The sequence below is a fragment of the Mytilus galloprovincialis genome, chromosome 7, assembly GCF_965363235.1.
Source record: "Mytilus galloprovincialis chromosome 7, xbMytGall1.hap1.1, whole genome shotgun sequence".
Lineage (NCBI taxonomy): Eukaryota > Metazoa > Mollusca > Bivalvia > Mytilida > Mytilidae > Mytilus > Mytilus galloprovincialis.
The window spans coordinates 23,294,236-23,314,981 of record NC_134844.1 but is presented as its reverse complement, the minus strand read 5'-3'; the positions used below and the strand labels follow the sequence as shown (position 1 = coordinate 23,314,981).

Sequence of the window (20,746 nt, the reverse complement as noted above, 5' to 3'; positions counted from 1 at the left end):
TTAGATCATGGCAGGATAGAATTATTTCGATTCTAATAGGAATATTTGAACTTTTTCACTTCAAACCAGACCTATAGTAGACGCTCGGAATGTCGCCATTTTGATTTCATGAACCAAAAACGTTATAGAAAATCAGCAGTTTATCAATAAAAAAATAACAGAAACATTTAAACTTACTTTTAGAATGTTTTTATTTAATTCACTAGCGAGCAACACCAACAACAATGTCCATTTTGATCTCTGGCGTTGTTCAAAATTCATCTGACGTTGCAATTTCAATTGTGACGTCAATAACGTGCAGCCCATGTTCTATTTGAATTAGAACAAGGCTTTGTACCCAAAGCTTAAGAAGAACGTTATATTAGAATTACTTATAATGTCTTATGTATTGCTTATACCACATTTTGTTTACGTTTCCTTCATCCTTTTTGTGATGATTTTTGGTTTGGCAAGCGTTTATTACCCGTAAAATGCTTATATTCTTACGTCATCGTTCTATGACGTCGTATATCGTATTCATAAAAAAGCATATGACGTTGGAGTACGATTTGGACAGCCCTGACAATATATTCATATTTTACCACTGGTGTGTAGAATCTTTGATATGAAAAAACGTTACCTGATGATAGCGTTTCTTTGTTAACATTGAATATGAAGTCATTACTAAAATAACGTCACAACTAAAATCCCTAACAACAGAACCAAAATCAAATCATAATCGTTACGTTATTACCGTTTCTTTTTTGACAGATTTTGAGTAAAAATATCGAATTAAAAAAATAAATTTATACACATTTCGTCCCCTTATACGGGTAATGCCTGCCTCAAATCACTATCTAAACTTGTAACTTTAAGAAAATAAAATATCTATCTATCCATCTCTTTTGTCATATTAATAGCTCTTTACCGCCCCTGCAGACCGTTAATTAGTTGTTTTTGTTTGAAAAAAAAATAAATCTATCAATAAACGATTTTATTTATAAAAAACGACAATTATGCAATAGCAATAAATACATTTATAAAAACATTGTAAACAAAATAAAGTTTGTATCAAATGAAATATAGGTAAATGAGTATACATTTTGTAAAATGTGTCCACATTCAGTGGATTCTACAAGCATCAGTGCAGTATGTACTTGGTGGACATTTATTCTGGTTGCATTGTAATAAACAATATCTGTCTGCATAAGGATACCGACTTCTGAAAAGTGGTGTTGCCTGGCATGTTCTAACATTGTGTCCTGAAATGGGTAAAAATCCGACTGGGTGTCCTTGTTGAACACCAGTATGAGAAAATTGACTTGTTCCAGACGACGAAATAGCTATATCTGAACAGCCATAAAACTGTTCTTGTGGCCCACAACCAATACAACAGTTATGGTTATTATCACAGTTGTATGAGTTCCCTGAAAGAATAAACAATATCAGATAATAATACACATAATAAACAAGCAGAGTCAGCTTTTAACTGTTCAGAACGCATATGACAAACTTATTGTAATTGATAGACATAGGTACGTTATTAGTTCCTGGTGCTACGAATAACTCAAATATATACATACAATAATTATTATCTATTACGTGAATTGTTGAAGATATGTGACATTGTCAGAAATCAGTATTTCAGATCATTTCACATGAGCAGTTAAGGCCACAATATATTATAGGAAAGTGTGGTATTTCATTTTTAAAGGTGGATAAAGACCAGCATTGATTTACGGAGACATATTCTGAATGATGCAAATTGTGTTCATACATATTGAATTTCTCGCTGCATTGAAGACCCATTGGTGGCCTTCGTCTGTTATCTGCTCTATGGTCGGGTTGTTGTCTCGTTGACACATTCCCCATTTCCATTCTCAATTTTATATTATCACTATGGTTATCAGTAAAAGTTGTAAAATTGTTTATCTCTTGTTATTTGTATAGATTGAAATAAGATAATGTTTCTTACCTGTATTCCATTTCCACTGCAATACACACTGTGTACATGTTAAACCTTGAGGAAGAACAAGATCAACTGTATATGTTCCGATTGCTCCTGGTTCATAGAACTTCGACTGACCATTATGTTGTTTGAGTAGGTTCCTATCTAGACAAGCTTGAGTGGCTGGCTGGCGTGGATTGTTAACCGGACAAAGACGGAACTCAAAATATCCACGATGAGTAGCAGTTATCTGAACTTTAACCTGAATGCTTTGTCCTGTCTTAAATTTACTAACGATGGTTCCTGTTGCATATTTTCCTCCAGCTTCGTTCTCATGAGCCTCGTTCCATGGCTCGCCGCATACGCCACATTTTCCTCCATTAACTGTCCATTGTTTCTGAAAAATTATAGTAAATGGAAGTTTAATTTTTCTCAAAAGTTAATGCGCAGTATCAGATTCACAAACTACGTGCACATGAAGCTTAATTGTTTATCGGGTCTGAATTAGCCATACTACATCATTAATGTACTTATTTAAAATCGTCCACCGTCCTGAACCTGTGCCGAGTTCAATATCTGAATCTAATAAAAGAGCGTTAGCCAAATCATGAGGCAACCCCTCAGAATTGTTACTGTAAACAAACTTTTTTCTTGGATACTTTATGTCGCGATGAGCTCTTTCTTCGCGGTTTTCTTACTTTTACTCTATTTAAATGACATATTCGCGACAATTTATATCCGTGTTAATTTATTTTACTCGTGGAAGTCGCGAAAATAAGTCGCTCACGAAAATAAGTTATCTATAGAATTTGTTAAGTCAATATGGCGTGCATAACGAATAAAACAAACAGCTTTGCACTGTGATGGGAACCATAAATACATGATATAAGTATGCATATTTCAAATTAGATTTTTTATTGTTTTAGATTTATGAGTTTGACTGTCCCTTTGGTATCTTTCGTCCCTCTTTCAAAGATATACTAGTATTCTAGTATATTAAAGATGCACATTTATTACCTTCTTGTAAGGTAAATGACAGTTCTGAGTTTTTAAGATGTAGCCGTACAAGACACCATTATGTTTTCATTAATTCAACTGGAACCTTTCCTAATTAAACCTAAGGTATGTATGAAGACTTACATAAAATCCTCCACAAGACATCTGGTTATCGTTGTAATTCTTAGGTGTGTTGTACCCATAACGCCACATTGAGGATCTACCAGGAGGGGATATAAGTCTACCGTGCGCAAAGACCACAGCAATAAATGTACATACTGAATAAATCTGTGTCAACATATTGTTTTCCTGTGAATTCCAAATAATGTGTTATACAAACAATGCCGTATTTGGCAAAACCTTTTCAACTTTTGATTTCAGTGCTGTACAACTTTGTACTTTTTTCACTTTCGATCTTTTATATCTGGGCGTCACTATTGAGCCTTGTGTGGACTAGACGCGTTTTTGGCGTATTGAATTTTAAACCTGATGCTTTTTGTTATCTATTAATCATGCTTTTCTTTGTCTAATATGGTCTCCTTTTTATTTGTATTGTAGTCCTGTAATATTATGTTGTCATTTCAATGTTATATTTAACTTTGCCATTAAAGTGCGAGGTTTGGCATGCCATAAAACCAGGTTCAACCCACCACTTTTATTCCCCTTTAAAAGTGTCCTGTACCAAGTCAGGAAGATGGCCATTGTTATAATATTGTTCGTTTCTGTGTGTGTGTTGCATTTTAACGTTGAGTCGTTTGTGTTTTCTCTTATTTTTTAGATAAGACGTGGCACGGTACTTGTCTATCCCTAATTCATGTATTTGGTTTTGATGTTATATTTGTTATTCTCGTGGTGTTTTGTCTATTGCTTGGTCCGTTTCTGTGTGTGTTGCGTTTCGGTGTTGTGTCGTTGTTCTCCTCTTATATTTAATGCGTTTCCCTCGGTTTCAGTTTGTTACCCCGATTTTGTTTTTTGTCCATGGATTTATGAGTTTTGAACAGCGGTATACTACTGTTGCCTTTATTTATAAAGAATAGTAAATTAAATAATTAGTTCATATACACGTTAAGTAAAATATCAATATTTGATGTTTCAACAATTTAGAATCAAGCAGTTCTGGTTAAGAAGATGGGAAAAATCATACCTCAACAATATATAGATGTCTATACACTATTTTAATATCTATCAATCAATGAGTCTAAATATATTTGGAATGGGACAATTGAAGGTCTACAAGCAATGCCTAATTTTCCAAATAACGCAATTATTTTCAATTGCACATCCAAAACACACCACTCAAATATAACATTTTAATGTGATTGATGCCGAAAAATCTTAAGAATTTATATCAAAACTTACAAATATTATGACAAAAATGTATATGTCTAAAGATTTAGCTACGGTGAAAATAAACTAATATTCTTACCTATTTTGAAGTTGTTTCTCCACGTGCTTTTGTTTGTATACAATTTTACATGTGCTTCCATATTTATAGGAGAAGAGACGGATATTACAATGAATGGACTAGGATTAATAAGTTTACATTTAGATAACACATTCTTTAATCTCTTCGCAACATACGTATCATTCGTATGTAATAATTTGAATGTTGTTTTGATAAGTGAAAAATGCCTGTACATTTGATAATCCTGCTATTCATAAAAAGGGAATTACCAGCCGATGACCATGACGTTTATGACGTTTATTCGCCTCCATATTTTTGACTTTCATTGTTTTTCGTTTGAAGAAATACGCAAAAGGTTAAGAAAAATAACAAACATTTACGTGGTTATAAGGTACATTGTTATGAATGTTGCGTTGATCATTTACATTAAGTCAGCTTTATCGATTTGTTTATTAAACTTATTCTGCTTACAATGGTTTAAATTTTCCTCACCAGACTCGCTGTTTGTCTACAAAAGACTAATCGATGACGCTCGAATCTAAGGTCAAAAATATCAAATAAGGTGTCAAATTGAAGATTATCGAGGATTCAAATTTTCGTAATTTCCTGTCAAATATTCTATTCCTGGGGTACAAAGTCCTTAGTCTTTGACGATATTCTTAGTAATAATTAGATCGAAGTGGTTTCTCGATATTCGATAAATCATTATTTATTTAATCTTATTAAGAAATATGGCTTAACAATCGACATAAAGTAATGGATCATTTTTTCAAAGGATATATTTTAAAAGCGATATTACATCTTTCAAAATTGACCTCAAATTGATTTACTAGCATTCATTGTAATGATGCATTTTATCTGAAAATGTACAGTTCATAAAATTTCTACCAATGATTCAAAACTGTTCCTGATGGACTATGTTTACCCTACAATCGGTGCTGAAGGTTTTAACAACTGATATTACTGATTGATACATATACATGTTGTCTAGAAATAAAATAATCTATTATGCAAAAGTATTCTAAGTATTATTTCAACACTATATTACATAAAAACTGATCTAGCCTATCTATGAAGGTCCATTTTGTTTTTTTATGTTTTGCTGTTTAAAGTTTTAATCTCTACTGCAAAAGAGGGACGAAAGATACCAAAGGGACAGTCAAACTCATCAATTGAAAAATGAAAAAGACAAACAGACAAACAATAGTACATATGACACAACATAGAAAACTAAAGAATAAGCAACACGAACCCCACCAAAAATAGGGGTGATCTCAGGTGCTCTGGAAGGGTAAGTAGATCCTGCTCCACATGTGGCATCCGTCGTGTTGCTTATGTGATAACAAATCCGGTAAATAGTGTAATTCGGTAGGTCACATTCATGAGAGGGAAGGGGATTGTAGTTACGACGTAAGGAACATATCCGATATCATTTGTTAAACGGTTATTCCATAACGGTCAACCAACCCGTGATGGCGTCCGTAAAATTTACGAAGGGATGATTTCAACTTCACCATTTGGAACTCTTGGTTTAATAGCTTCCTTGTGACTGATGGAAATTATTTTTAGAACAACATGTTGTATGCACTTTAATCGATGTATGATCAATTTAACATTGTTCGGTATCATTGAATGTTGATATTCAGATCGGTTTACTATCGGTCGATACTCCTTCTGGTGGCCTTTTAGTTCGGTAAATCTTTGGGTCGTTGCTGTAGCTGATAGACTATCTGTTCGATACGTATCATTTACAAGGTATACTTCTGAAGAACTATAGGTCCGGTACACACCATTGGATCGGTCCTGCTGATAGTGGACTATAATCTGGTACTTCTGCTGATAGTCTGTCAGTTTGGTACATGTTCTATTGAAATGATAGTTTCTAGTGCAATAATTGTGTAATCATATTAAAACTTTCGTGTAAAAAATGTTCATGGAAAGAATCCAATAGATGATATAGACTGTATTAGTTATACCTGTAAATTTAAAAAGAAGACATGGTATGATTGCCAATGAGACAACTCTCCTCAAGAGACTAAATGACAAAGAAATTAACAACTAAGGGGCAACAAATGTAAAAGAATTCAAACGAGAAAAACTAACGGCCTAGTTTGTGTAAAAAAATAATGAAAGAAAAACAAATACGTAAAAAAGCAACAAACGACAACCACTGAATAATAGGTTCCTGACTTTAGAAATGCACATAGAGAATATGACGTAGTAAACTAGTATGTTGACATCAAACTCTCCCCTTTAACTGGGACAGGGGTGTAACGACAAAATAGAATAACAATCAATGCAAAACAATAAGCTATAAACAAATTATGAGAAGCAGCAAAAATTAGCTAGGAACATGCACAAATAATTTGTGGGCGGGGTTTTTATGGGTTTTTTTTTCTGTATGCACTTACCACTGGGTCGATGTCACTGCTGGTGGAAGTTTCGTCCAAAAGGGTATCACTAGCCCAGTTGTCAGAACTTCAGTATTGACATGAATATCAATTATATGGTCATTTTTAGAAATATCCTGTTAGATAACTTTGATTTTTTCGAAAAACTAAGGATGATCTTATCCCAGGAATAGATTACCTTAGCCGTATTTGGCCCAACTTTTTGGAATGTTTGGTCGTCAATGCTCTTCAACTTTGTACTTGTTTGGCTTTATAACAATTCGATCTGAGAGCGTCACTGGTGAGTCTTATGTAGACGAAACGCGCATCTGGTGTATTAAATTATAATCCTGGTACCTGTTTACCAGTATTTGCGAATTTTACTAATAAAGGAATCATTTGTGGTTCATATAGAAGGTTGTGTGCCAAAAATCTGTTACATTCTTTGATAAAAATGTGTTTTATGAATACACAACCACACTTATAATCGAAAATGCACCCACCTGCTTAGAATTAAGGTACAGTCTACACCAGACCCAGCTGTCATACTTTTCGATACTTATAACAAACCGAACAAATCAGTGGTATTTTAATATGCTACTTAGTGAAATGTAATGATAAGCAAAAATAGTAGTTTACTGATATTGAAATGTTATAAATCCATCAAAGAGGTACAAATCAAGATGAAAACAAAACCTGAGGGAATTAAACGAACCCAAACATGGTGCTTAGACAGGCTACGTGTCTCCTGTTATGAAAGCTTTACTGGCCATGTGAAATCATTCTTGTTCACAACATTTATATATGTATCATAGGAATTTTTAACATTGGTTAAATTTACAGATTAGATGACTGGGATCCAAAGATTTAAGACCTCAAAAACATGTGCTAGTGATTTGAGTTTGGCTGATCGTATCGGTCAACCGTTCGTGGATCGAACCGTGAAACTGATGGGATGTCTACCAAGCGTCCTCTGGAAAAAATTAATAAAACGACTTGCGAATACACACTACATCAAAATATCCCAATCGCTTGTTTGTATGTAATATGACCTATGAAGGTATACAGGAAAGCCACATTTTATTAATAATGTTTGTATGCATTTCTTATATTGGAGGCTATGATAACAACAAAACCAATGTACACTGAAATGTATTTATAGTAGATTGTTTGGTAATGATTCTGAGTAAAGTACATGTATTATAAGATACTAGATAATTGTTTCCTTTTGTCGTATAAAATCTTCTTTCATATCCGGGTAGCATCACAACAAAGCACGGTTTCCCCAGTTTCCCAGATAAAATAGTATTTTCTAGTACTAGTCACCGAAATTGAAGGTTACAGTGTTCATCTTCCTGTTTATGTTGTTATATGATTTTTTTTCAAGATGTCAGCTTGATAACATTTTGGTTGCTTGTTTAACGTCCAATTCGGCCAATCGAGTTCACTAATAGATTCTGTGAGTTGATTTTATCTTTTTGTTTAAACATTATGCGTTTAATACTATCTGTATTTTGAATAGCAATACATGTACCAAATATGTTGCACTAGATTGGAAGATTATGACATCTTCCACAGTAGAATTTGTGTAAAAAGAAATAGCACTGGGAAGGTGTTTCTGTGCAGAATAGTGATACAAATCATATACAAGTTAAATGCTATTAATTAGTAGTTTGGATCAGATTTTTTTTTAAAGTTTTTGCTACCCTTTCAATTTACATCCTTTTACATAATGCAAATGCCTTAAACATAGTCTTGTCATTCAATGTGAAAATCAACTGCTGTTTTTCCTTTTGTTCCTATCACAAACACAGACAAGTTTCAAGAGGAAATTTTCAAACTATCTATAACAACAAAACATAAATGAAGAGATAAATAAGCGTTAATTTGTCCATGGTTTGTATTTATATGATATACTTCCTAATCCTGACCATAGTTCCTATTCTTCGAGATAAAATATTGCATGCGCTTAATATTCTCCAATACAATACGGAATTGTTTGTGTGAACGTTTAATATGTAAAATTGAAAAATTTTGAAAGTCTTCGAGTAATTTTTTGGTGGTTTGATTTGGTTCGTTTATGTTGTTAATGTTTTCAATTTTTAGAATTTCAATAATTTTACTTTTTAACTATGTGAAGTTTCTATGTTTGTTACCTAGACCATTCCCCATTCAGCGTCAAACTAATTAGAAATGGGTACGGATTGTATACAGAACCATTGCAGCTTTTCATCATTTAGAGTATTAAGATGTTTGGTTAAAATATCTATAATATCAATAATATATTAAAGATGAAAATATAGAGTGCATGTTTCTATTGTGTTTATGAGGAAGATGTATTGCAAAAAGTAACACAAAGTTATTTTATCATTTTGTGTTCCGTGAGATAAAAATACATTTTGTTTATATCCAAACTGATAGATTATTTCTTGATTCGACTATTTCTAAGAGATTTTAATTAGCCTTTCTCGTACACGAATTTTAAACTTAATCTTTTTATACCTTTTAGTCGAAATGTGCAAAAAACAATACGGGAGATAATCTTTAGCACTCATTTGATATTGGTTAAGACGTTTTGAAGATTTACTCCCGCATTGATGATCATTGGCTTTGCAGGGTAACTCAGTCTTTTACTTTTGATTTTGTTTAGGATAAAGAACGTAACTAAGTCCAATTCACACACTCTTTGCAACGACACATACATAATTGTTAGGACTAGATATTGATCTAACATACTAATAGTCGTAATATGTTCATATCACTAGCGAAGATAAATCAATTATTTATTCTAAAATATATATGTGCCAAAGAGATTTAGGTATGACATACCTACAAACAAACTAATCAATCACCATATATTAAGTATTATCTTGAATATACGTTACTTACTTTCACAAAACGTAATACAGAAGCATTCGGCGCCATTGTTTACCAAGAGAAACACTTTGATATATAAGACTTTCAAAACTATAAGAAAACTTATAAAGTGTTTTATTTTTGACAAGTTATGATGCACAACAATAGTTGAAAATTTAACAGTTTTATTCATAACGTTTTAAAATTATATATTATCCGACTTTTAACACGAAACAAGTAAATATTTTTGCAAGACGTGTATACTTTAAAACAAATGCTTATAAACATAAATACACAACGGAGAGAGTAATGACAAAAATGTGAAAATAGACTTCAGATATATTTCTTTTTTGCAGAACAATAACATAATGTGTTGATGCGAAGCATAGTAGTTAAATCGTTGTATCTGTTTTGGACACAGACTATCTACGATGTGGTGGACAAGACACAGCATTGTAAAAGTCACAACTACAGCCAATCATTCTATGCCCCCATTCAAGCAAATCAAGAGAAATTTGCCACAAATAGCAACGAAAGCTATGTATGGAGCACTGAAGAAGGACAGAACACATATTATATCTATTAAATGTCGGATAGACCTGTTGATTAAGTTCTGAAGCCCATCCTCCTTTATTGTTGTGGATATGGGAAAAATGATATAATTGAAAAAGTTCATTTGAAATACTTGAAACGTTTTCTCAAAGTGAAAACATGTACTCAGAACCAAATTGTTTATACGGAAAGGGACGTCACCTATTATCACTTCAATTAAAAATAGAATTATTTCTTATAATTGTAAACTAGTTTCAAACAACGATAAGGTGTCCATCGTAACTTGCAGGATAGCACCTCACTATAACACTTCAAATAAATAACCATGAAAATTAATTAGGAATAAATGGCATATTAAATATTTATCAAATATTTCCCTATTTAAGAATGGTGACTATCCCAAAGGGTTAGTTGCAGCGCTAAAATATCGACTCTCAGATCAATTAAAGCAAATATGGCATTTGGAAATTGAAAACACCTTATGCTTATCGTTTTGTGTTATTGGAAATATAAAGACATTATAGTATTTATTGATAAGAACTTATAATATAATAAATTTCTCTAGTTTGATACTTATAATTTCCCACGACACGACAGTTAAGTGGGGGTTCAATGTTGTAACGGAACTAGTGAGTAATAGTCTTATTGTGCAATACATATACATAAGTAGATTTTGGAGTCGATACTTATAATTTTTCACGAATCGATAGTTTAGGTGGAAATTATGGTATTAATGGTAATCGTGGATACTATTTATACGAAATTTCATAAAAATACATGTGTTTTTATATCAGTTGATATTGATATTATGCGGCAATATTTTACCTTTTAGCTCACTTCTTGCTAAATAATTCAGTATTGACCAATAATCAATTATTTCATGTAATATTTTACCCTTTAATCTTTTGTGTTTTCATTCATTATACCTGTATACCAATTGTTTGGAAACAAATGAGATGATATGATTTCCTTATTACTAACCTGATAAATAGATTAAGCAAATACATTTTGGATACATAACTTTTTATCGGACAAGCTTTTATCAAAATCCATCTACTTTATTATTTGATAAGTTAGTTGATTTATGTTTTATTTTTTTTTTGTTCTTATCAAAACTAATCTAGTTGAGTAAACCGTCAGTATCGAAGGCAGTACTTCAGTGTTGATGCATACGTGTAGATTAATCGAATTATTTTCATTATGCTTTTGATGGTATCAAATAGATAGAGACGTGTATAAATCTGACAAATCTACTTTTGATATTCTCATTCAAATATCAAAAAGAGGTTATATCGGACTAGAACGACTGATTCCATGTGCATTTAATTAAAACAAATAAATTTTGTTCAAACCGAAGTGGCACTTTTACTCATACTTCTTTATTTTATCGTATTAACGTATTGTACGTGCATTATACATGCCATTGCCGTTTCAATTTAAGGTAGTAACACACTTCAACCCCGATGGCTTGTAAACTGGAAACCTTGTTGATCAACTGTAACAAAAAGAAGTATACCTACAATTCGACTGAATACCACTCAAAACAACATTGATTTAAATTTTTAGTTTGTATATTCTTAATCATCTATCATTTGTGAATTCAAAAGTAAAATAGTTATTCTGGTCAAATATTAGATAGCTAAATTGTTGACAAAAAAATAAAAATACAAAAATATTGATCTTCGAGGAAAATTCAAAACGGAAAGTCCCTAATCAAATGGCAAAATTAAATGATAAAACACATCTAACCAATGGCAAATTAACTTTGAAAGAAGAGGTGATTATAGAAAGTCCTAATGTTAACAAATTTTGCACATGATGATCAAGTTAAAAATGCATGCACTGCACAAAACTGACAAAGAATTGAATCTGATTATTCAATTAATTACACTTCAATAGAAACTAATATTTCCTCGGAAAAAGAAATGATTAGGAAAGGCAATTTCCACCTCAATTTTGTGTTATAAATATTTAGTTTTATTTCTTTAATCAAATCTTTAAACAATTCACACATGTATGCTGTTATTTTTTTAGTTCCTTTTGTGCAATTTCTACAAATATAAGGGCACTCTAAGTTTAACCCCAATCAATCTCGATGGAAGTGTTGCAAAACGCTCTAAAGAGTATTCTATTTTCATGGATACAGTGTATTAAGGGGACGAAGTACCCTATAACAATAGAAAAATTAAAAAAAAAAAAAAAAAAATCGAGAAAATTTCCCGAAATTTTCATTGTACTGATGAACTCAAAATCGTTAACTTTTTTTTGTCACTTTTTTTAATTCCCGCATTTGCGCAGAAATCTACTTCCTTCTTCCGGTCTCGTTTGACATGAGACTTTGAGTGAAATATATATTTATCAGTCCAGTAAAATATAGGAAGGAACACAATAACAATTTCATTTTTAATTATTTAAGAAATAATTCATGGGGCTTGAATATATCGTCATTTTACCACGGGTTGGCCCTTTATGACAAATATTTTACCCTGAGCGATAGGACAAATACGGCAATTCTTTTGGATCGAAGCGCTCTAGGTGGAGGCACTATTTGCCGACCTCATAAATAAACACACTATTAAATTGGCGTAAAAAGAACGGAGCAAACTGAACTGGTGACATGCTTGAGGTATTTACAATAACGTATTTAGATAGTTTTGAATGAATTTAAATGATAATTTACTTATAATGTCTTATGTATTGCTTATACCACATTTAAGCATCGTTTGTTTTCGTTTCCTTCATGCTTGTTGTGATGATTTTTGGTTTGGCAAGCGTGTATTACCCGTAAAATGCTTATATTATTACGTCATCGTTCTATGACGACGTATATCTTATTCATAAAAAAGCATATGACGTGGGAGTACGATTGGGACAGCTCTAACAATATATTCATATTTTACCACGGGTGTGTATTCAAAGCGTTTGAAGGACGTCATGTCAGAATCGTTGATATGAAAAAACATTACCTGATGATAGCGTTTCTTTGTTATCATTGAATATGACGTCATTACTAAAATAACGTCACAACTAAAATCCCTAACAACAGAACCAAAATCAAATCAGAAACGTTACGGTATTACCGTTTCTTTTTTGACAGATTTTGAGTTAAAATATGTTTGAATTAAAAAAAAAAATTATACAGATTTCGTCCCCTTATACAGGCAATGCCTGCCTCATATTACTATCTAAACTTGTAACTTTAAGAAAAAAATATCTATCTATCCGTCTCTTTTGTCATATTAATAGCTCTTTACCGCCTCTGCAGACTGTTACTTAGTTGTTTTTGTTTGAAAAAAACCTAAATCTATCAATAAACGATTTTATTTATAAAAAACGACAATTATGCAATAGCAATAAATACATTTATAAAAACATTGTAAACAAAATAAAGTTTCTATCAAATAAAACATAGGTAAATGAGTATACATTTTGTAAAATGTGTCCACATTCAGTGGATTCTACAAGCATCAGTGCAGTATGTACTTGGTGGACATTTATTCTGGTTGCATTGTAATAAACAATATCTGTCTGCATAGGGATACCGACTTTTGAAAAGTGGTGTTGCCTTGCATGTTCTAACATTGTGTCCTGAAATAGGTAAAAATCCGACTGGGTGTCCTTGTTGAACACCAGTATGAGAAAATTGATTTGTTCCAGACGACGAAATAGCTATATCTGAACAGCCATAAAACTGTTCTTGTGGCCCACAACCAATACAACAGTTATGGTTATTATCACAGTTGTATGAGTTCCCTGAAAGAATAAACAATATCAGAGAATAATAGACATAATAAACAAGCAGAGCAAGCTTTTAACTGTTCAGAACGCATATGACAAACTTATTGTAATTGATAGAAATAGGTACGTTATTAGTTCCTGGTGCTAGTAAAATAACTCAAATATATACATACAATAATTATTACCTATTACGTGAATTGTTGAAAATATGTGACATTGAAAGAAATCAATATTTCAGATCATTTCACATGATCAGTTAAGGCCACAATATATAATAGGAAAGTGTGGTATTTCATTTTTAAAGGTGGATAAAGACCAGCATTGATTTACGGAGACATATTCTGAATATTCTGTCTGTTGTCTGCTCTATGGTCGGGTTGTTGTCTCGTTGACACATTCCCCATTTCCATTCTCAATTTTATATTATCACTATGGTTATCAGTAAAAGTTGTTAAATTGTTTATCTCTAGTTATTTGTATAGATTGAAATAAGATAATGTTTCTTACCTGTATTCCATTTCCACTGCAATACACACTGTGTACATGTTAAACCTTGAGGAAGAACAAGATCAACTGTATATGTTCCGATTGCTCCTGGTTCATAAAACTTCGACTGACCATTATGTTGTTTGAGTAGGTTCCTATCTAGACAAGCTTGAGTGGCTGGCTGGCGTGGATTGTTAACCGGACAAAGACGGAACTCAAAATATCCACGATGAGTAGCAGTTATCTGAACTTTAACCTGAATGCTTTGTCCTGTCTTAAATTGACTAACGATAGTTCCTGTTGCATATTTTCCTCCAGCTTCGTTCTCATGAGCCTCGTTCCATGGGTCGCCGCATACGCCACATTTTCCTCCATTAACTGTCCATTGTTTCTGAAAAATTATAGTAAATGGAAGTTTAATTTTTCTCAAAAGTTAATGCGCAGTATCAGATTCACAAACTACGTGAACATGAAGCTTATGTTGTTTATCGGGTCTGAATTAGCCATACTACATCATTAATGTACTTATTTAAAATCGTCCTCCGTCCTGAACCTGTGCCGAGTTAAATATCTGAATCTAATAAAAGAGCGTTAGCCAAATCATGAGGCAACCCCTCAGAATTGTTACTGTAAACAAACTTTTTTCTTGGATACTTTATGTCGCGATGAGCTCTTTCTTCGCGGTTTTCTTACTTTTACTCTATTTAAATGACATATTCGCGACAATTTATATCCGTGTTAATTTATTTTACTCGTGGAAGTCGCGAAAATAAGTCGCTCACGAAAATAAGTTATCTATAGAATTTGTTAAGTCAATATGGCGTGCATATCGAATAAAACAAACAGCTTTGCACTGTGATGGGAACCATAAATACATGATATAAGTATGCATATTTCAAATTAGATTTTTTATTGTTTTAGATTTATGAGTTTGACTGTCCCTTTGGTATCTTTCGTCCCTCTTTCAAAGATATACTAGTATTCTAGTATATTAAAGATGCACATTTATTACCTTCTTGTAAGGTAAATGACAGTTCTGAGTTTCTGAAATCTAGTCGTACAAGACACCATTATGTTTTCATTAATTCAACTTGAACCCTTTCCTAGTTTAACCTAAGGTATGTATGAAGACTTACATAAAATCCTCCACAAGACATCTGGTTATCGTTGTAATTCTTAGGTGTGTTGTACCCATAACGCCACATTGAGGATCTACCAGGAGGGGATATAAGTCTACCGTGCGCAAAGACCACAGCAATAAATGTACATACTGTATAAATCTGTGTCAACATATTGTTTTCCTGTGAATTCCAAATAATGTGTTATAAAGAATAGTAAATTAAATAATTAGTTCATATACACGTAAAGTAAAATATCAATATTTGATGTTTCAACAATTTAGAATCAAGCAGTTCTGGTTAAGAAGATGGGAAAAATCATACCTCAACAATATATAGGTGTCTATACACTATTTTAATATGTATCAATCAATGAGTCTAAATATATTTGGAATGGGACAATTGAAGGTCTACAAGCAATACCTAATTTCCAAATAACGCAATTATTGTCAATTGCACATCCAAAACACATCACTGAAATATAACATTTTAATGTGATTGATGCCGAAAAATCTTAAGAATTTATATCAAAACTTACAAATATTATGACAAAAATGTATATGCCTAAAGATTTAGCTACGGTGAAAATAAACTAATATTTCTTACCTATTTTGAAGTTGTTTCTCCACGTGCTTTTGTTTGTATACAATTTTACATGTGCTTCCATATTTATAGGAGAAGAGACGGATATAACAATGAATGGACTAGGATTAATAAGTTTACATTTAGATAACACATTCTTTAATCTCTTCGCAACATACGTATGATTCGTATGTAATAATTCGAATGTTGTTTTGATAAGGGAAAAATGCCTGTACATTTGATAATCCTACTATTAATAAAAAGGGAACTACCAGTCGATGACCATGTCGTTTATGACGTTTGTTCGCCTCCATATTTTTGACTTTCATTGTTTTTCGTTTGAAGAAAGACGCAAAAGGTTAAGAAAAATAACAAACATTTACGTGGTTATAAGGTACAGTGTTATGAATGTTGCGTTTATCATTTACATAAGTCCGCTTTATCGATTTGTTTATTAAACTCATTCTGCTTACAATGGTTTAATTTTTTCTCACCAGACTCGCTGTTTGTCTACAAAAGACTAATCGATGACGCTCGAATCTAAGGTCAAAAATATCAAATAAGGTGTTAAATTAAAGATTATCAAGGATTAAAATTTTCGTAATTTCCTGCCAAATATTCTATTCCTGGGGTACAAAGTCCTTAGTCTTTGACGATATTCTTAGTAATATTTAGGTACAAGTGGTTTCTCGATGTTCGATAAATCATTAATTATTTAATCTTATTAAGAAATATGCCTTAACAATCGACATAAAGTAATGAATCAATTTTTCAAAGGATATATTTTCAAAATTGACCTCAAATTTATTTACTAGCACTCACTGTAATGATGCATTTCATCTGAAAATGTACAGCTCATACAATTTCTACCAATGATTCAAAACTGTTCCTGATGGACTATGTTTACCCTACAATCGGTGCTGAATGTTTTAACAACTGATATTACTGATTGATACATATACATTTTGTCTAGAAATAAATTAATCTATTATGCAATAGTATTCTAAGTATCATTTCAACTCTATATTACATAAAAACTGATCTAGCCTATCTATAAAGGTCCATTTGCTTTTTTTAATGTTTTGCTGATATATTTTTAATCTCTACTGCAAAAAGGGACGAAAGATACCAATGGAACAGTCAAACTCATAAATCGAAAACAAACTGACAACGCCATGGTTAAAAATGAAAAAAACAAACAGACAAACAATAGTACACATAACACAACATAGAAAACTAAAGAATAAGCAACACGAACCCCACCAAAAACTAGGGTTGATATCAGGTGCTCCGGAAGGGTAAGCAGATCCTGCTCCACATGTGGCACCCGTCGTGTTGCTCATTTGATAACAAATCCGGTAAATAGTCTAATTCGGTAGGTCACATTCATGAAAGGGAAGGGGATTGTAGTTACGACGTAAGGAACATATCCGATATCATTTGTGAAACGGTTATTCCATAACGGTCAACCAACTCGTGATGACGTCCGTAAAATTTACGAAGGGATGATTTCAACTTCACCATTTGGAACTCTTGGTTTAATAGCTTCCTTGTGACTGATGGAAATTATTTTAGAACAACATGATGTATGCACTTTAATCGATGTATGATCAATTTAACATTGTTCGGTATCATTGACTGTTGATATTCAGATCGGTATACTATCGGTCGATACTACTTCTGGTGGCCTTTTAGTTCGGTAAATCTTTGGGTCGTTGCTGTAGCTGATGGACTATCTGTTCGATACGCATCATTTACAAGGTATACTTCTGAAGACCTAAAGGTCAAGTACACATCATTGGATCGGTCCTGCTGATAGTGGACTATAATCTGGTACTTCTGCTGATTGTCTGTCAGTTTGGTACATGTTCTATTGAAATGATAGTTTCTAGTGCAATAATTGTGTAATCATATTAAAACTTTCGTGTAAAAAATGTTCATGGAAAGTATCCAATAGATGATATAGAGTGTATTAGTTATACCTTTAAATTTAAAAAGAAGACTTGGTATGATTGCCAATGAGACAACTCTCCTCAAGAGACTAAATGACAAAGAAATTAACAACTAAGGGGCAACAAATGTAAAAGAATTCAAACGAGAAAAACTAACGGCCTAGTTTGTGTAAAAAAATAATGAACGAAAAACAAATACGTAAAACACCAACAAACGACAACCACTGAATAATAGATTCCTGACTTTAGAAATGCACATAGAGAATATGACGAAGTAAACTAGTATGTTGACATCAAACCCTTCCCTTTAACTGGGACAGGGGTGTAACGACAAAATAAAATAACAAACAATGCAAAACAAGAAGCTATAAACAAATTATGAGAAACAGCAAACATTACAGGCTCCTGGCTAGGAACATGCACAAATAATTTGTGGCGGGATTTTTATGAGGTTTTTTTCTGTATGCACTTACGACTGGGTCGATGCCACTGGTGGTGGACGTTTCGTCCCAAAGGGTATCACTAGACCAGTAGTCAGAACTTCAGTATTGACATGAATATCAATTATATGGTCATTTTCATAAATATCCTGTTTGATAACTTAGATTTTTTCAAAAAACTAAGGATGTTCCTATCCCAGGAATAGATTACCTTAGTCGTATTTAGCCCAACTTTTTGGAATGCTTGGTCGTCAATGCTCTTCAAATTTGTACTTGTTTGGCTTTATAAAAATTTTGATCTGAGAGTGTCACTGATGAGTCTTATGTAGACGAAACGCTCATCTGGCGTATTAAATTATAATCTTGGTACCTTTGGTAACTATTTACCAGTATTAGCGAATTTTACTAATAAAGGAATCATCTGTGGTTCATATAGAGGGTTGTGTGTCAAAAATCTGTTACATTTTTTGATAAAAATGTGTTTTATGAATACACAACCACACTTATAATCGAAAATCCACCCACAACCTTAGAATTAAGGTACAGTCTACACCAGACCCAGCTTTCATACTTCTCGATACTTGTTACAAACCGAACAAATCAGTGGTATTTTAATATGCTACTTAGTGAAATGTTATGATAAGCAAAAATAGCAGTTTACTGATATTGAAATGTTATAAATCCATCAAAGAGGTACAAATCAAGATAAAAACAAAAACTGAGGGAATTAAACGAACCAAAACATGGTGCTTAGACAGGCTAAGCGTCTCCTGTTATGCAAGCTTTACTGGCCATGTGAAATCATTCTTGTCCACAATATTTATATATGTATCATAGGAATTTTTAACATCGGTTAAATTAACAGATTAGATGACTGGGATTCAAAGATTTAAGACCGCAAAAAACATGTGCTTGTGATTTGAGTTTGGCTGATCGTATCGGTCAACCGTTCGTGAATCAAACCGTGAAACTGATGGGATGTCTACCAAGCGTCCTCTGGAAAAATTAATAAAACGACTTGCGAATACACACTACATCAAAATATCCCAATCGCTTGTTTGTATGTAATATGACCTATAAAGGTATTCAGGACAGCCACATTTTATTAATAATTTTTGCATGCATTTTAAATATTGGAGGCTATGATAAAAACAAACCAATGTACACTGAAATGTACTTATAGTAGATTGTTTGGTAATGATTCTGAGTAAAGTACATATATCATAAGATACTAGATAATTGTTTCCGTTTGTCGTATAAAATCTTCTTTCATATCCGGGTAGTATCACAACAAAGAACGGTTTCCCCAGTTTCCCAGATAAAATAATATTTTCTAGTTCTAGTCACCGAAAATTGAAGGTTACAAAGTTCATCTTCCAGTTTGTGTTGTTATATGATTTTTTTCAAGATGTCAGCTTGGTAACATGTATCAAATGTATTGCACCAGATTGGAAGATTATTACATCTTCCACCGTAGAATGTGTGTAAAAAGAAATAGCACTAAGAAGGTGTTTCTGTGCAGAATAGTGATAAAAATCATATACAAGTTAAATGCTTTCAATAAGTAGTTTGGATCAGTTTTTTTGGTTTTTTTTTAAGTTTTTGCTACCATTTCATTTTACCTCATTTTACATAATGCAAGTGTCTTAAACATAGTCTTTTCATTCAATGTGAAAATCAACTGCTGGTTTTTTGTTTTGTTCTTGTCACAAACACAGACAAGTTTCAAGAGGAAATTTTTAAATTATCTTTAACAGTAAAACATAAATGAAGAGATAAATAAGCGTTATTTTCTCCATGGTTTGTATTTATATGATATACTTCCTAATCCTGACCATAGTTCCTATTCTTCGAGATAAAATATTGCATGCGCTTAATATTCTCCAATACAATACGGATTTGTTTGTGTGAACGTTTAGTATGTAAAATTGAACAATTTTGAAAGTCTTTGAGTAATTTTTTGGTGGTTTGATTTGGTTCGTTTATGTTGTTAATGTTGTCAATCTTTGGAATTTCAATGATTTTACTTTTTAACTATGTGAAGTTTCTATATTTGTTACCTAGACCATTCCCCATTCAGCGTCAAACTAATTAGAAATGGGAACGGATTGTATACAGAACCATTGCAGTTTTTCATCATTTAGAGTATTAAGATGTTTGGTTAAAATATCTATAATATCAATAATATATTTAAGATGAAAATATAGAGTGCATTTTTCTATTGTGTTTATGAGGAAGATGCATAGCAAAAAGTAACACAAAGTTATTTTATCATTTTGTGTTCCGTGAGATAAAAATACATTT

General features: G+C 32.4%; 2 protein-coding genes across 2 annotated transcripts; both read right to left on the bottom strand.

Moving 5' to 3' along the window:
- Positions 1-958: 958 nt before the first annotated feature.
- Positions 959-4,446, bottom strand: LOC143081571 (uncharacterized). The gene is made up of 4 exons (XM_076257371.1): positions 4,350-4,446; positions 3,068-3,232; positions 1,955-2,324; positions 959-1,406 (listed from the first exon to the last, which is right to left on the bottom strand). The coding sequence occupies exons 2-4, from the start codon at positions 3,221-3,223 to the stop codon at positions 1,102-1,104; spliced, it is 831 nt and encodes a 276-aa protein (XP_076113486.1). The 5' UTR covers positions 3,224-3,232; positions 4,350-4,446; the 3' UTR covers positions 959-1,101.
- Positions 4,447-13,431: 8,985 nt separating this feature from the next.
- On the bottom strand, positions 13,432-16,184 carry LOC143081570 (uncharacterized). The gene is made up of 4 exons (XM_076257370.1): positions 16,075-16,184; positions 15,487-15,651; positions 14,372-14,741; positions 13,432-13,879 (listed from the first exon to the last, which is right to left on the bottom strand). The coding sequence occupies exons 2-4, from the start codon at positions 15,640-15,642 to the stop codon at positions 13,575-13,577; spliced, it is 831 nt and encodes a 276-aa protein (XP_076113485.1). The 5' UTR covers positions 15,643-15,651; positions 16,075-16,184; the 3' UTR covers positions 13,432-13,574.
- Positions 16,185-20,746: the final 4,562 nt, after the last annotated feature.

Excerpts from the sequence above, each read along its gene's own strand:
- LOC143081571 (XM_076257371.1), bottom strand. The coding sequence starts at position 3,223 with ATGTTGACACAGATTTATTCAGTATGTACATTTATTGCTGTGGTCTTT. Across the intron at positions 2,325-3,067 it reads TGTCTTGTGGAGGATTTTAT|AAACAATGGACAGTTAATGG; the intron begins GTAAGTCTTCAT and ends ATAATTTTTCAG. Across the intron at positions 1,407-1,954 it reads GCAGTGGAAATGGAATACAG|GGAACTCATACAACTGTGAT; the intron begins GTAAGAAACATT and ends TTATTCTTTCAG.
- LOC143081570 (XM_076257370.1), bottom strand. The coding sequence starts at position 15,642 with ATGTTGACACAGATTTATACAGTATGTACATTTATTGCTGTGGTCTTT. Across the intron at positions 14,742-15,486 it reads TGTCTTGTGGAGGATTTTAT|AAACAATGGACAGTTAATGG; the intron begins GTAAGTCTTCAT and ends ATAATTTTTCAG. Across the intron at positions 13,880-14,371 it reads GCAGTGGAAATGGAATACAG|GGAACTCATACAACTGTGAT; the intron begins GTAAGAAACATT and ends TTATTCTTTCAG.